Raw genomic sequence first — 15,325 nt, 5'->3', positions numbered from 1 at the left:
CTCTCTCTCTCTCTCTCTCTCTCTCTCTCTCTCTTCTTCTCTTACTCTCTGCCCTGCTCTGTTTTTCCATTTCTCTGTCTCCCCCTCTCACTCTTCCAACCTAAAATAAACTGGTTAATGTGCTCTATAGTTCGAGTCTCATCTCTCTCATATTTCTAATTTAAGCAGACATCTAACAGTTTGGCCATTTCTCTCTCAAATTTCTAATTTAAGCAAAAGAATAACACCAAGCATTCAGACACATGAATCTGTGGGGGCCACACCTATTCAAACCACCACAATGGCCTTGTTTGGAATAAACAGACGAAAACCAGCTTGGCCAAGTGAAGAGTCAGCTGGTGTTCTCAGTCAGAAACAAGTCCTCCCCAGGCTATGGACCCAAGCCCACACACTTGGGGACAGGTCAAGAACAGCCATTTCTAGGTAGACTGCTGCCCTTCTCCCAGAGTTCTTCCTCTGCCCTTTCAGAGTTGGTTCCTAAGACTGGCAAGTTCTCTTGCATCTTTGTGCCCCAGGGAGTTTGATGCCAACCTGGGGTACCCCCCACTGCACCTGTGTATTCATCTTGGGACTTGTTCTGCCTCCCTTTTGCCCTCTCCATCACCCCTGTATATTTTCCTCAGAGCCCAGCTACACCCACCCCCAACCTCACGTGGATTCATTCTAGTGTCAAACCCCAGCCCTGTGGCCCTCTTTCATCCCATGTGGGTGGTCCAACTCCAGAGGGACTGGAGGCTTCCCAGCCTCTACTGCCCCAACAACTTGGTATTACATAACTCCTCCATTGTTTTTTTGTTTTCTTTTTTTTTTTGAATAATCCTAACTGTCTTTGGGATATGTCCCCCTTCTTGTCACACAGCCAGAAACATCACACTTATGCTTCTGTAAAAAGGAACTAAAAGAGAGGCTGGGATGCAGAGTGCTTGCCTATTGTGCAGGAAGGGAGGCCTTGGGTTTTATTCCTGACACTACCAAAAATGCAGGGCCTAAAAGCTGAACAGCACCCATCTGGACTCTTGACTTCACATCCCAAAAGATAGCAACCAAACTTGGGAAAAGCATTGTGAAGTCATGGAGGATCCTGAGGAGATGCTGACAACATGTCAAACAGCAATAAGCAAAATGATATCCAGTACTTGGAGATGTTTTCCAGGGGATGGTCCGGGAAGGCACAACTAAGGACATCCCATTTAGGGTAGGAAACTGCCATTCAAAGAAGGGGAGGAAAGGGCTCTGGACAGGGGTAAGCACCTTGAAAAACGTACCAGGTGACATGAGTGTGGCATATCTGGGAACTCAGGGAGCATTACTCCAGTGTGAGTGGGAGAGTGGCTGGCTGCCCTAGACAGGCACCCAGCCATATACCAGCATTCTCACGGAGAAATGCATCTCATTGGACCCATGGTGGAGAGGGGATTTAGAGGGGCAGCGTCCCTGTGACCCCCAGTCTCTTTCCTCAGTGGCCTTGGCCCCAGCTGAACAGCATTCATCTGTACTCCTCATCCCATAACCCCGAGGATATCGGTATTCGAGGGGGTATGGTAAAGAAACTGCTGACACTACTGCTCTATTGGTAGGGGGGAAGGTTTTTATTGTAAATAAGAGAGAAAATATCCAGAGGCACCCGGAAGAGTCCAGGGCAGAGAAAAAAAGAAGCAGACTGGATATGGGCAGGGCTAGGGAAACAGGAGAGAATAGTGGAGAGAATAGTGGAGAGAATAGTGAGAGATAGCAAGAGATGAGGGGTAGGTGGGCAGGGGGAAAAACCTTGCTATTATGTAGAAACAACAGGTATCTGGGAGGAGGGGGTCTGAGGAGGTGAGAAGGGCTAGGATGCTAGCATGGGGGCTTTGAAATGTATAGTGAGTACTTGTGAGTAGGGACTCAGGTACCCTGGATGCTGGCATGGGCTCCCATATGCAACTATATAGGTGTATGTCAATAGAAAACCACATCCTTTCATCCAGAGACAAGAAAATGAACTCTTTTAGGTATGAAAACCCATTTCCTAAGTTCCTGAGGAATGCAGGCTGTTATCTAACCACCAGAAATCCTTCTACAGTCCAGTTTGAGCTTATTTCTAGACATGCAGACTACCTGAAACCTAACAGTATAAATCGAACTTGAGAAGACTGTTGCCAAGCCTCGGAGGAACCCAAAGAGACAACACAACAAACAGTGAATAAAAAAAGGGAAATAAAAAGGGAAGGAAAGGACATGACTGCTCTCAGGTGTGGTGGAGGAGGAAGTTTATTGTAGATAAAAGGGAAAGCATAGGTAGAGGCAGGGACAACTGGGAGAGTCCAGAGTGGACATGACCAGACTGAGCTAGGTCATGTGAGGGAGGTGTGAGGGGAGAAGAGAGAGGGAACCAGCAGCAGCAGCCAGGAGGCCAAAGGTACAAAACAGTGGGTAACCAAAATGTCTGGATTCTATAGGGAAGAGCCTCTGGGGTAAGGGATGCCCAGCCCCTGGGCTGGAGAGTTCAGAGTAGGGGGCAGGGTATGCCAGCCATGGTCTCTAACTGGGAGGGACTGAAGGATGCTGGGAGGACCTGGTAGCCAGGTTGGCAGCTGAGGTCCTAGGTCACCTCTGGTCCTCTCATAGATCTCTTGACTTAGGTCTTTTTGGTGTTGCCCCACTAACCCACCTCAACCCATTTGAGGCCTCTTTTCCACTGACTTCACTGGTAGTTTACACCCCCAAAGGGCAGTAAATAATTAGTACACCTGTGGGGAATCCCCTAGAGAGGGGCAGCTCAGGTCCTCCTACTCCTGACCCATTTCAAAGATTAGGCCAGTCACCTGCCTTTGCAAAGATGATCAAAAGAACTATCTCTTGATTCAGGTGCCAAGCTTCTCTCTTTCCTCCACTGTGTGCTTCAGAGGGTTGAGGAGGGGCAGGTGGACTCATGAAAAAGGCATCAGATGTTGTCCTCTGAAAGCTCACTTTCCTGTAGGGTCTTCAGAGACCCCACCCCCAAGACCCTTCTCCATCCCCTCTGCCGGCAGTGGAGTGGATGGCAGCAGCTGGGGGATCCCCCTGTCATGATCATGATCATGGGACTCTGACTCACAGCCACCCAGGCCACCTGACCACAGCAAGCAGAGAGGGCCCTGCCAGGGGGTTCCCCAGCCACCGCCTTGTTTACCTTCCTGGCTGGCCTGGGCACTGGGGAGAGAGTCTGAGCTGCTGTAGGCAGCAGGGCATGCTGGCCTGGCCTGGAACCCAGAGCCAGCAGTCCCTAGGCCAACTTCCCCAGGCCCCATTTCCTAACATTTCTTTCTCCCACGGGTGACAGAGCAAAGCAGTTTCTGGTGGCTCCCCACTGGCTCAGATGTCCCATAGGAAGCTTGGCCTGCTTGAAGCTTTGGTGCTCTTAGGCCACTAGGCTGCTGAGTCATGCTTGGCCAGCACCTGCCATCAGGATACAGCCTCTGCCCAGCTCCAGGATCCTAGTCGGTCCCCTGAATTTACATGCACTAACAGAGGGTCCTGCAGGTTAACTTAAGGGCCTTTTCTGGGGTCACCAGCTTGATGGAGAGGGAAACCTAATAGGACTGTCCTCCACAGGACAGGGTATAGGTGTGAGCCTCCTAGCTCCAGGGAAAAAGCAGTTACTTCTGTGTGGCAGATCACTCCCTTGCTGAGCATTTGAGATTTTTCTGCTCCCACAAACCCAACTCCTAGAGAGGTCCAGGGAGAAGACGGGAATCAGGACAGAGGCCCTAGGAAGCTGGTCTAGAGATGCTGCCCCTGGGAGATGGTTTGAGCTTCAATTCTGCCTGGCATGTTCTTCCACCATGAGTTTGACTTAGAAGGTCTGTGTCCTATCGATAGGGCCTTTTAGGGTGACACTCCTCTGTAGCCTGCATCCTTCCTCACAGCTAGGTTCCTGCTAAAAGCTCATTTTATTTTTATTCATTTAATTTGTTTTTTGAGAGTAAACTTGCTATGCAAACCTGGACTAGCCTTGGATTAGAATTCCTCCTGACTCAGCTTTCCAAGGGCTGGGGTTACAGATGTGTGTCATCATGCCCAGCTAACAGGTCACTTTTGCCACACAAAGCACCTCCTGGTTTTGGCTTTGGTACTGAGGGGAGAATTTAAAAGCACTATTAGGCACCGAGCTATGTCCTTATGCACTAATCCCTCTGAGGTGTATCCCTACTAAGCTAAATCCCCATGAATTGTATCTTTACTCAACTCCAAACCCAGCCTTTTATTTTACTTTATTGAGAAGCGGCCTCATATAGCCAAGGCTGGCTTTGAACTCCTGTTGGCTCTACCTCCCAAGTGCTAGGATCACTTTCTATTTGGAGAGCATTTCACCAATTTGCTCAGGCAGACCTTGAACTTGGTATCTTCCTGCCTCAACACCTCAAACAGCTGGGATTACAAGCCCATGGCACAGGACTGGCTAAGGCTCACATTTTGATTTCTAGCTGGAGTGCAGGTGGTCTAACACCTTTGGCTGTCTATGAGGCCAATAAGGCCTGAGATATGCCCACCCCACCCCCTGATTAGAGCCCCAGTATGTGAGTGGGGGGGGAGGGGACACGGGTGGTCACCATTGATGCTTCAGGAGTCCTGGCTACCCTCCTACAGGGTGGGTTTGTGGGAAGTCGCTCCAGTGCTTGTCCAATACCTCCCAACCTGATCCTTGTTAAATTGGGTCAGGCCTAAGATGGGGGGTGATGTGCCTTTATCCAGTTAAGGGCTGGTCATGGTGGATGTAGGGGTAAGGGGGGTAGGGGAGGGGCGCTACTACCCGGGACACTAAGCTTGAGAGGGTCGGAACAACATCCTTTGAACCAGCTTGTTTGGCCTCCTGACAGTAAGCATCTGAGTCCTTCTCGTTTCTGTGCTGGGCATCCCCCCTCAGCTTGGGGACTACACTGCTGAGTCATAGGCAGGCCCAAGCCTGGGACGCGCCTAGGCTAGGACCCTTACCAGACTTTTCCTCAACAAGTGGAGGCTGAGGCTGGTCTCTTGGGGGTCACCCTTGTCTTGGAAGGGAGAAAAAGGAGTTGGCAGTAAGAGCGCCCCTCCTATACCTGATAGGGACCCTGTCAGGGGGGCTCGCGTGCCGCAGACTAACCAGCTGGGAGGGGCGGGGCGCAGAGAGGCCCCGCCCATATGAGGCGGGGCTCCGTTTCTTTTTATAAACGCTGGGCTCGCCTCAGCCGCAGCAGCTGCCCAGCTGTTTCCCCGTACCTAGTCTGCAGTTATGGCGTCGCTCACCGTGAAGGCCTATCTTCTGGGCAAGGAGGAGGCGGCCCGAGAGATCCGCCGCTTCAGCTTCTGCTTTAGCCCGGAGCCGGAGGCGGAGGCCGAGGCCGCGGCGGGTCCTGGGCCGTGCGAGAGGCTGCTGTGTCGGGTGGCCTCGCTGTTCCCCGCCCTGCGGCCTGGGGGCTTCCAGGCGCACTACCGCGGTGAGGGGCCTGTGCCGGGGCCGCCGGGGTGGGGAAGCCGGGGTCCTCCGCCACGGTGTGGCAGGTCTGGACGAGGACGTGGCAGGGCGTCCTCTGCCTCCCCGCGGGGACTGGGTGGTCAGGCGGCCGCTCAGGTGACGGCTGACATCCTGCCGGTCGCTTGTTGGCAGTAATGCCGAGTGGTGGGTTCAGTTAAAGCCCCGGAAAAAACAGGGACTGACAGACGTGGAGGAGGGGTGGAGAGCAGTGACGCGGGTAAACAAGCGACGGGGGCGGGGTGGAGCGGTCTGTGGGAGGGGAGGTCGGGGACCCCGGAACTAGCTCAGTCTCGGCGTTGGAGTGGCTGGAGACTGCATGGGGTGGGGCTAGAAATTGTTGACAAGAGAGACGTGGCCAAGGCCCTCCCTATGGGATGATCTTGTGGAGGACTGTTAGTCCGTCAGTCTTTTTTTTTTTTTTTTTTTTTTTTTTTAAGGTAAAGCCACGTAGCCTGATTGGCCTTGAACTCCCAAGTGGTTTAGGGTGGCCTCACTCAACTTTAATCCTCTTGTCTTGTTTCCCAGTACAGGGATCACAGGTGTTCATCACCACTCCGGGCCAGAAAATTTTCCGTGTATTGAGTTATTATGTAATTCACCCGGTAAAAGTGTGTAGAGGCCAGGAGCTGGTGGCGTATGCCTTTAATCCCAACACCGGGGAGGCAGAGACAGGCGGATCTCTGAGTTTGAGGCCAGCCTGGTCTACAGAGTGAGTTCTAGGGCAGCCTCCAAAGCTACAGAGAAACCGTCTTGAAAAACAAAACAAACAAAAAAAGATTGCTGTTTTGTATTAGCAGAGACGGGTCTCACTGTGTGTCTGGGCTGGCCTGTATCCCTAAAGTGTCCTTCAGAGTCCTCTCTGCTTTATATTTTGCTAGGGATCCAGTCCAGGGCCTCATGCCTGCCAGGCCAGCACTCTATTAACTGAATTCCCTCCCCAGATCCTTGTATTTTTTCTAACTGAATTATGTAATCACTATCATGTTCAATTTAGAATCTCTTGTTTTATAAATTTTTATCTTTATTTATTTTGGTTTTTCAAGATAGGGTTTTTCTGTATAACCCTGACTGTCCTGGAACTCGTTCTGTAGACCAGACTGGCTTTGAACTTACAGAGATCCACCTGCCTCTGCCTCCTGAGTCTGAGGACTAAAGGTGTGCACCACCACTGCCTGGTATAAAATGGAGTCTTAACAAGGTAGATTTGTTCATTCACTTATTAATATGTCGGAGGCCCACCATTTGTATTGTAGCTCTCACCAGTATCCCCACCCCCCCATCCAGTACTGGGGCCTGAACCCAGGGCTTTGTTTGCTAGCCAAGGACTCCACTTCTTTGCTTCATCCCTGGGTGGTACTTCGTTTCTTTTGGTGGATGAAGAATAATTTGTTTGGATATGTCATGTTTTGTTTATCTGGTCTTTAGTTGGTGGGCACTGGGCTGTTGGTAACTTTTGAGGTCTCCTCTCTCATATATGGTAGCTATTGCTGGCTGAGTGGTTGCCCACAGGCTTAGCCCAGCCTGCAGATGTGTGATGAGGTGCTTGAAGACTATTTGTATTAACTTATAAACATACATGCTTGGCTGTAAATCCCAGAGGGGTTTGAGAAATGTCTCAATGGTTCTTTTTGTTTTGTTTTGTTTTGTTTTGTTTTTTTGAGACTGGGTTTCTCTGAATTTTCTGGAGAGGCTGTCCTGGAACTTTCTCTGTAGACCAGGCTGGCCTTGAACTTACAGGGATCCACCACCTGCCTCTGCCTCCCGAGTGCTGGGATTAAAGGCATGTGCCACCAATGCCCCGCTGAGATGTCTCAATGGTTAAAGCACTTGCTGCTCTTCCAGAGGACCCAAGTTCTGTTCCCAGCACTCATACTTGACACCTCACAACTACTTGTAATTACGGCTCCTAGAGATCAACACTCCTGTTTTGGCGGAGGATGGGCACCCCCATACAGATGTGCTCAGCCTTCTGTGTACAACTGTAATCTAGGACCTAGCTTGGAGCATGTATTCATCCAGTTTGTGTCAGAGTGAATGGCCATACTGCTTTGTGCCCCAGTATCCAGGCTGAGTCTAGAGTCTCTGAAAACATTCCTTTAGCAGTGGGCTTTGTACATTGTAGCAGTGTGTACCCAGCATAGAGGTCTGGATGCCTCTGCTGCCTTTATTTTCCTTCTAGTACTGGGAATGGAGTCTAAGACTTGCATGCTAGTGTTTCATCCCTGAGCTGTGTCCCTGGCTGGCTCTGATATATTGTCTTTTAACAATGTAGATGAGGATGGGGACTTGGTTGCCTTTTCCAGTGATGAGGAACTGACAATGGCCATGTCCTATGTGAAAGATGACATCTTCCGCATCTACATTAAAGGTACGAGCTGCCCTAGGGCACTACCTGAATCCAGGTGCTTTTTATAGATCTTCCCTCTAAGAAAGGGTCAGGAATCTGAGTTGTCTAGGACAAGGAAGAGCTCTGTGGCCTGGGAGTTGCAGGCTCCTGCTGTGTGGGCCATGCGTGTTTAATGATGCAGGGCCTGGGACGACCTGGCCTCATAAGAGGTTGTCTAAGCCACTGAATTCTGGATGGACTCTGACCAGCAGGGCTGCAGAGACAAGGAAGAGAGAATTCTAGGGGCCTTGCTTCAACAGCTCTTAACTCTTCCTGCAGAGAAGAAGGAGTGCCGGCGGGACCATCGCCCACCGTGTGCTCAGGAGGCATCCCGAAGCATGGTGCACCCCAATGTGATTTGTGATGGTTGCAACGGGCCTGTGGTGGGAACTCGCTACAAGTGCAGTGTGTGCCCAGACTACGACCTGTGCAGTGTCTGCGAGGGGAAGGGCCTACACAGGGAGCACAGCAAGCTCATCTTTCCTAACCCCTTTGGCCACCTCTCTGATGTGAGCTGGTTCTTTGAAGTCCTGGGGGCTACAGGGTAGTGGGACCTGAAAACCCTTACCCCTCACTGCCCTGCCTTGTTTTCTCCTGCCCAGGGCTTCTCTCATGGCCGCTGGCTTCGGAAGCTGAAGCATGGACATTTTGGTTGGCCTGGTTGGGAGATGGGTCCACCGGGGAACTGGAGCCCACGTCCTCCTAGAGCAGGGGATGCTCGCCCTTGCCCCACAGCTGAGTCAGGTAAGGCTGGTATTTGAAATGACTTTGGGTGTCATAAGTAGCCAGCCAACTCAGGTGGGCCGTTGGCCAAGTCGTCCCCATAGCCTAAAGTCCAGCGTTGCCCACAGTAAGCTGTGCACTACACATCCCTTTCTTTTTTGTTGTTTTTTGGGGGATATAGGGGACCTTGCACATAATACATACGGGTTCCATCATTCTGCTACACTCTGTCCTTATCCATGTTATCAGAGCCTCTTCAGAACCCTGTAGACACAATGCATTTCCATTTTACAAGTGAGTAAACAGGTGTCTGAGTGCCTAAGGCCACTATTTTCCCTACAGGGCCCACCCTACCTACCCTGCCTGCTAGGCTGCCCATCTGAGGTATGAGTAGGTAGCTGTGTTTCTAGTTTTGGGAATATCAGGGCCAAAGTTGCTCAAATCTTTAAAAGACAAAACCAAAGAACTATTGTTATAAAGCCATTTGTGGTGGCATATAAAATCTCAGGACTCAGGAGGCAGAGGCAGAATGATCAGGAATTCAAGACCAACCTTGGCATAAGACCCTGTCTCCAAAACCTGCAAGAACTCACCTAGCTCTGCAGTCTAGATTTGGGATTCAGCGTCTTGATTTTTCTTTTTTTCTTGAGACAAGGTCTCTTTGTGGCCCTCACTATGTAGCCCAAGATGGCCTTTAACTTGAGATTCTCCTGCCTCAACCTCAATGAGTGCTTGGATTGCAGACATGTTCCAGAATAGCCAGCTGGAATATTTGTTTGATTCTGAGTAAACAGCATATCTAGGACAAGGTCAATATTTATATATTAGCTGTACTGAGCCTCTGGTACAGAGGCCAGAGAGACCTAACATGTGATCCACTGGGGAACCAAGGGTGCAGTGTGGAAAGGAAGAGAAGCACCAAGTGCGGTCAAGGGGTCTCAGGACAGTGATTATCTAGGTGATGGGGACCTTGACACAAAAGTTCTGTGATAGATGGCAGAGTCACAGAAAGGTCATCTTTCTTTTTGTAAAACTCAACAGCTTCTGGTCCGTCAGAGGATCCCAGTGTCAATTTCCTGAAGAGCGTGGGGGAGAGTGTGGCAGCTGCTCTCAGCCCTCTAGGTGAGTGAGCTTCCTGGTCATCCTGCACGACACCCCAGTGGCTTGGTGACTCAGTGTACAAATGGCCTTTTGGCAACCTTTTCTGGCACACTGCAGAGGCCAGGGCAGATGTGCGCTTGACACCAGCAAGGTTGTTGCGTAAAATTAACCTTTGCTGAGGACTGGAATGGAGCCTCAAGGTTGAATTTATGACTAATTCTTGAGCTTTCCACACAAAATAGAATGAGCCAGTGGGGAGGGTGCTATATTGGCAAATGGGCTAGCCTTTGGGGTAACAACAGCTTGCCTTTTTCTGAGCAGAGTCAGTTTTAGCCTTAAAAGCAAGCAGTTCATTTCTTTTTCCTTTTCCTTTTCCTTTCCCTTTTCTTTTCCTCTCTTTCTTTCTTTCTTTCTTTCTTTTTTTTTTTTAAGGCAAGGTTTCATGTTAGCCCAGGTTGGCCAAGAACTTTATGTAGTCCAGGCCGGCCTTGAACTTATAGAATTCCTCCTTCCTTGGCCTGCCAAGTGCTGGGATTTCTTTTCCCTCTCATTTGAGAACCTCAAATCTTTGTGAGAGCAGGGAGAAGGTGCTAGCAGCAAGTGCTCTGGGTCATGCCTAGCTCTGCAGAGGGCAGAGGAAGTCTGTTGGGGTGGGGGAGCACAGTGTCACCTCTCAATACTGTGGCCCTATGTACTGTCTTTGGGGCATACTGGTTTGGTTTAGGAAGTGCTTGCCCACATCCTGTTCCTGTGTCTGCAGTGTTGGGAGGTGACCGCAGGAGTCTGTGCAAAGGCCATGCCCAGTACTGAAGGAATGCTGATGAGGGGGGTGTCCCAACCCCACCAGTCTCTCCTCCTTTTTAGCTACTAGGTATCACCACCACTTGCTGCAAGCCAAGGCCATCTCTGCTCATGCTGTTCCAGGATGCAGCTGTGAGGCAACAGTGACATCCTGGCCTTTCGGTTAAGTTGAACATCTTAGGTTGAGATGTGGTATAGCTCTGTGGTAGAGTGTTAGACTGCAGTTCTTTGCACACAAAAAAAGCAAGTACAGACAAAGCAGTTTGGTCAGACCACATGGTTTTGGCATTGCAGTAAGAGGCTTTTGAGAGAGCCAGGCTCGTTGCTTTCCAAGGAGGTTGAAGTGGTACAGCAGCAATCGGATTGTAGCAGGGAGAAAAAGAGCTCACTTTGGGATATAGTGGGGTTCTGGAAGATTGTAGTTCAGTTGTGAAAGATTGTCTTCATCCAAAGGTGAACTTTTAGAGGCTGCTAGCAGCTTCTCTGGAAGACATGTCAATGTATGGTAGTCCTTTTGTGTGATGGAGACAAGGATCCCCAGCAAGGGTTGCTTTGGAATGTGTTTGTTAAGTTAATGTGTGTGTGCACACTCATGCAGGCATTTGCATTCTTAGTGCCCAAGGGAGCTAGAAGAGAGTATTGAGACCCTCTGGAGCTGGAGTTGTAGGCAGTGGTGAGCTGCCTGATGTGGGTGCTGGGAACCAAACTGTGGGCCCTTAGCAAGAGCAGCAATTGCTCTTACCCACTGAAACATGTCTCTAGTCCTGAGAGTGTGTATTTTGGCATGTGAAAACCTGGTCACTTTGAAAAGTGAGAGTCCTTCAGTAGACAGATGAGAGAGTAGGGATTCAGCAGTCTCAATTCCTAGCCCATCCTTGGTCATGATGATGCTTTTGACTTCTGTGGGATGCTTCCCAGATTGTTCTGGGTCTCACTAGCTAACAGCAAGCAATGCTGGTGGCTGGTGTACCAGGACCACTGACTGGGGTCTTTGTTTGGGAGAATAGGCATTATTTTGCAGTGTTTGAGGACATCTGGGAGGATAAAGACCTTTGAAGTATGTTGAGTTGCTAAGTAGTAGACTATCTGGAGCTGGACAGGACGGCAGAGTTTCTAGAAAAAGACTGAGTAGTTTGAGCTGAGGATTGATTGGCTTCAACTTTTATGGAAGTCATGGGAGTTTTCCTTCCCTTTTTCTCTGAGGAACTAAGCAGGGGATGACTCACATGCTAACTGCCTCTAATGGATTGTGTTAGCAGAGGCCCAGAGGGAAAGGAGTTGGCACAGTCTCTCAGAAGGCAGAGGTTTGGGGTGAGCCAGAGCCAAGGCCTTTTATTGGTAAGTTCTGTGAGAACCAGCCAAGGAAGGCTGCTACTGTGGACCAGTACTGTGTTTGGCTCAGAGGCTGTGGTCACTGACACCTACAATACAAAGTAGCAGGTCCTTCCTTGTTACTGGGTCTTTGACAAACACAGGCTTTGGGGACAGCAGGCCACAGACCATCAAACATTATTTGTGAGCCCTTCAGTCTTGGGGTTTCATTATTCCATTGAGAAACCCCCAATTCAACATCTTTTTGATCCTGTCCTGCACCTGCTTAGAAAAAATGGGGTGTGGATGTTGGGGATGGGGCTCAAGGGACTTTTCGGTTTGCTTGAACCATCTATGTGTATGGTTCTGGAGATTGAACCCAGAGCTGTGTTTGTGGTTGGCATGCACTCTACCCACATGGTAGGGTAGAACGGACTCCTGAAGGTTTTCCTCTGACCTCCACACACATATAAATGTAAAAAATAAAAAAAAAAAGATGAAATGGAGGGCAGGGAGTAACCCACAGAGAGAGGCGGCTGCACAGGGAACCCTTGTAAGAAGCAAGACATGATGGCACATGCCTTTAGTACCAGCACCAGGAAAATGGTTAGGCAGAGCTCTGAGTTCAAGGACAGCCTGTTTTACATAGGAAATTCCAGGCTATCCAGAGCTACATAGTGAGAAACCTGTGTCAAAAAACAAAACAATCCCCACTGGACTGGTACCATTAAGGGTGAGAGGGAGCGACAGGCCAAGGCACAAGAAAGCAGCTAGAAGACCTTTCATAAGAGAGTTAGAGAGCTCCAGGCTCCACCCAGCACTTTCATGTTCAGTACTTGAAGTGCCTCTCTCTGAGAAGCTTCTGCCACATAAGCTAAGGCACCAGCCTAGAAGTGGGCATCAGGAGTGAGCAGGGGAACAAGGGGCCTAGCATTTCAGCCCCACTGGCCTGACAACAGCTGAAGAGTCCTGCTGAGGGGAGGCCAGCCAAACACCCTGGCAAAGAACACCAGCTCCTGGGACCTGGGTTTCACTGATGCCTGTCTCTGGACATCGGCATATGTGAAGCTGGCAACTGCCCTGGTCCTGCAGGCGGAGCTTCTTGCCAGTGCCTCTGGGATGGCTGGCCATTGAGGAAAGCCTCCGAACCTGGGAAAGTGTGCTAGGATGAGGACAGAAAAGTACTGGATTTATGAGAAAGCAGGTGCCATAAAAAATGTAGCAAAGGAAACAACAAGAAAGTGCTAACACTGAGTGAGGGGGCTGGAGGTGACTTAGTAGTTAACAGCACTGGTACTTCTGCAGAGGTCAGGTTCAACTCCCAACACCCACATGGTGGCTCACAACTGTCTGTAACTCCATTTCCAGGGGATCTGTTGTTCTGTTCTGACCTTCATGGGCACCAAGCACACAGGTGCACAGATACATATATACAGGGAAAACACCCACATAAAAATTAATGTTACTATTTTTTTAAAAAAAGCTGAGTGATAGAAGGAAGGCTTAGGTTCAGAGACTATCTCAAATGAATACAGTCAGCCCTCTGGGGATTCCATCCGTGAGAATTTAGCTGACCTTTGCTAGAAAATACTAGGGGGAAATCCCATGTGCATTGACAACTTAGAGGAGGGCCTTGGCCACTGAAGGTGCTCTCCAAAAGCCAGACCTGATGGGCGACTGAGAGCCCTGAACCACAGAAAATGAAAGACTCTGGAGAAGAAACAAGAAGTTAGCAAACAAAAGGAGAGAGAGACCCTTGACAATAGAGAGGACATACAGCCCTGTGCACAGCAACATTTACATAGCACGTTAGTAGTGTTTTTTGTTTTGTTTTTTTTTTCAGTCAAAGGTAGCTCTTAAAAGAACAGGGAAAGGGGAGGTAAATACTGACACAGTAGGAAATAAACAGATGTGGGGGCTGAAAGTGGGGGATTCTGGAGAGTGGGAAGGAACTGTTAAAGCTGTGTGTGTGTTGTCCTTGGTACATTTAGTTTGTGAGCAGCACAGGTGAAGCTGCCTGTCCTTATTCCCCCACCAGACATGAGCAGGCTGGTAGACTGGCCACACACGGAACTGAAACTTGGAGTTCAGGTGTGTAATTGTCGCATCATGAGATCCTGTGTGTTGTGGCATCCAGCAATCATGGTTAGGTGTTCTGCCCATGTATAGTACTAGCCCTCCTGCAGCCTGCTTTCCTACTGGGTTGGGAGAAAGTTCCCTCTGGGGACTTTGTGGGTTAGGGGAAGGGAAAGGACCAATGTGATAGGCTTGTTAGCAAGTTTGGGTTGGAAGGAGGAGCTCAGCTGGCCCATGGGGGTTGTCACATGGTTACATGGTTATGTGGCCCTGAGGTTGAGTCTAGCCTCTGCATCCTTATGCTGACTGCCAGTGTCCCAATCCATATGTGCTGTGAGGGACTAAGTCTGAAGCACTTCCTAAGTCCACAGTGCCCAACTCACCGAGTCACTGATGTCACAGGCAGGGGAGGCCTCTGGACTTGACAGCTTGATTCCTCCTCCTGCTCTAGGCATTGAGGTTGACATTGATGTGGAACATGGAGGGAAGAGAAGCCGCCTGACACCCACCTCCCCAGAAAGTTCCAGCATGGACACAGAAGACAAGTGCAGCACTCAGCCAAGTAGCTGCTCATCAGAGGTTAACAAGCCTGACGAGGCAGGCGAAGGCACTTCACAGTCCCTGACAGAGCAAATGAAAAAGATCGCCTTGGAGTCAGTGGGACAGCCAGAGGTAGGTCTGCTTTCTCCCACTAGCTTTAACTGACCTGCTTGGCATCTTGGCTTCAGCCCAAGCCATTCTGCAGCCAGAGGGATCCTGTCCTTCCTGTTATCCCTGTGGTGTCTCCAGTCACTCTGAGCCTTCAAACAGAACTCTGTTGAGAAAGACTTTCTTGGATCTGGAGCGGTAACTCATTATGAGGCATTTACCTGATATACATGAGGTCCTCGGTTCAACCCCTATCGTTACGGGAAAAAAATCAGACAGACATGTCCTTTGCAGGCAGCTCTCTTTGCCATACTTTGCTGGGAACAGATCGTGGGGTCCCACTGGTCAGTCACTTAGACCCCTGTGCTCACAGCAGGTTGTATTCTAGGAACAGATGGAGTCTGATAACTGCTCAGGAGGAGATGATGACTGGACACATTTGTCTTCCAAAGAAGTGGACCCGTCCACAGGTGAACTCCAGTCTCTACAGATGCCGGAATCAGAAGGGCCAAGCTCTCTAGACCCCTCACAGGAAGGACCCACAGGGCTGAAGGAAGCTGCCTTGTACCCACATCTCCCACCAGGCATGTGGTCACCAGAAGTTTCATTTTCCTTTGCTTTCAGAGTATCCTAGCCCAAGTCTGGTTTTGGTAACACAAAATGGGGTAGCATGGCCTAGGTTTTTTTTTAAATGGCAGTACCTAGTTGTGTAGTGCAGGGTAGCTTTGGGATTGTAGGCTTGTCTGCGGCACACTCCTTGGTGGGGCTGTCAGTTGACATCAGAGAAAACTAGAAGCTGGTCTGAC

General features: G+C 49.9%; 1 protein-coding gene across 2 annotated transcripts in view; it reads left to right on the top strand.

The window, feature by feature from the left end:
• The first annotated feature begins 5,182 nt into the window (after positions 1-5,182).
• The window catches only part of Sqstm1 (sequestosome 1), a 12,189-nt gene continuing 2,046 nt past the window's right edge, over positions 5,183-15,325 (top strand). The window contains exons 1-7 of one of the 2 annotated variants that reach the window (XM_027427648.2): positions 5,183-5,435; positions 7,746-7,841; positions 8,139-8,368; positions 8,462-8,603; positions 9,624-9,704; positions 14,323-14,543; positions 14,908-15,103. In XM_027427648.2, the coding sequence (XP_027283449.1) occupies positions 5,231-5,435; positions 7,746-7,841; positions 8,139-8,368; positions 8,462-8,603; positions 9,624-9,704; positions 14,323-14,543; positions 14,908-15,103 (1,171 nt within the window). In that variant the 5' untranslated portion in view covers positions 5,183-5,230. The remainder of the gene's footprint in view (positions 5,436-7,745; positions 7,842-8,138; positions 8,369-8,461; positions 8,604-9,623; positions 9,705-14,322; positions 14,544-14,907; positions 15,104-15,325) is intronic. The other variant, XM_035447454.1, reaches the window with a different exon arrangement.

Source organism: Cricetulus griseus, chromosome 7 (genome assembly GCF_003668045.3).
Source record: "Cricetulus griseus strain 17A/GY chromosome 7, alternate assembly CriGri-PICRH-1.0, whole genome shotgun sequence".
NCBI lineage: Eukaryota > Metazoa > Chordata > Mammalia > Rodentia > Cricetidae > Cricetulus > Cricetulus griseus.
Note: the sequence above shows the minus strand (reverse complement) of the source record. Positions and strands in the feature narration are given on the sequence as shown.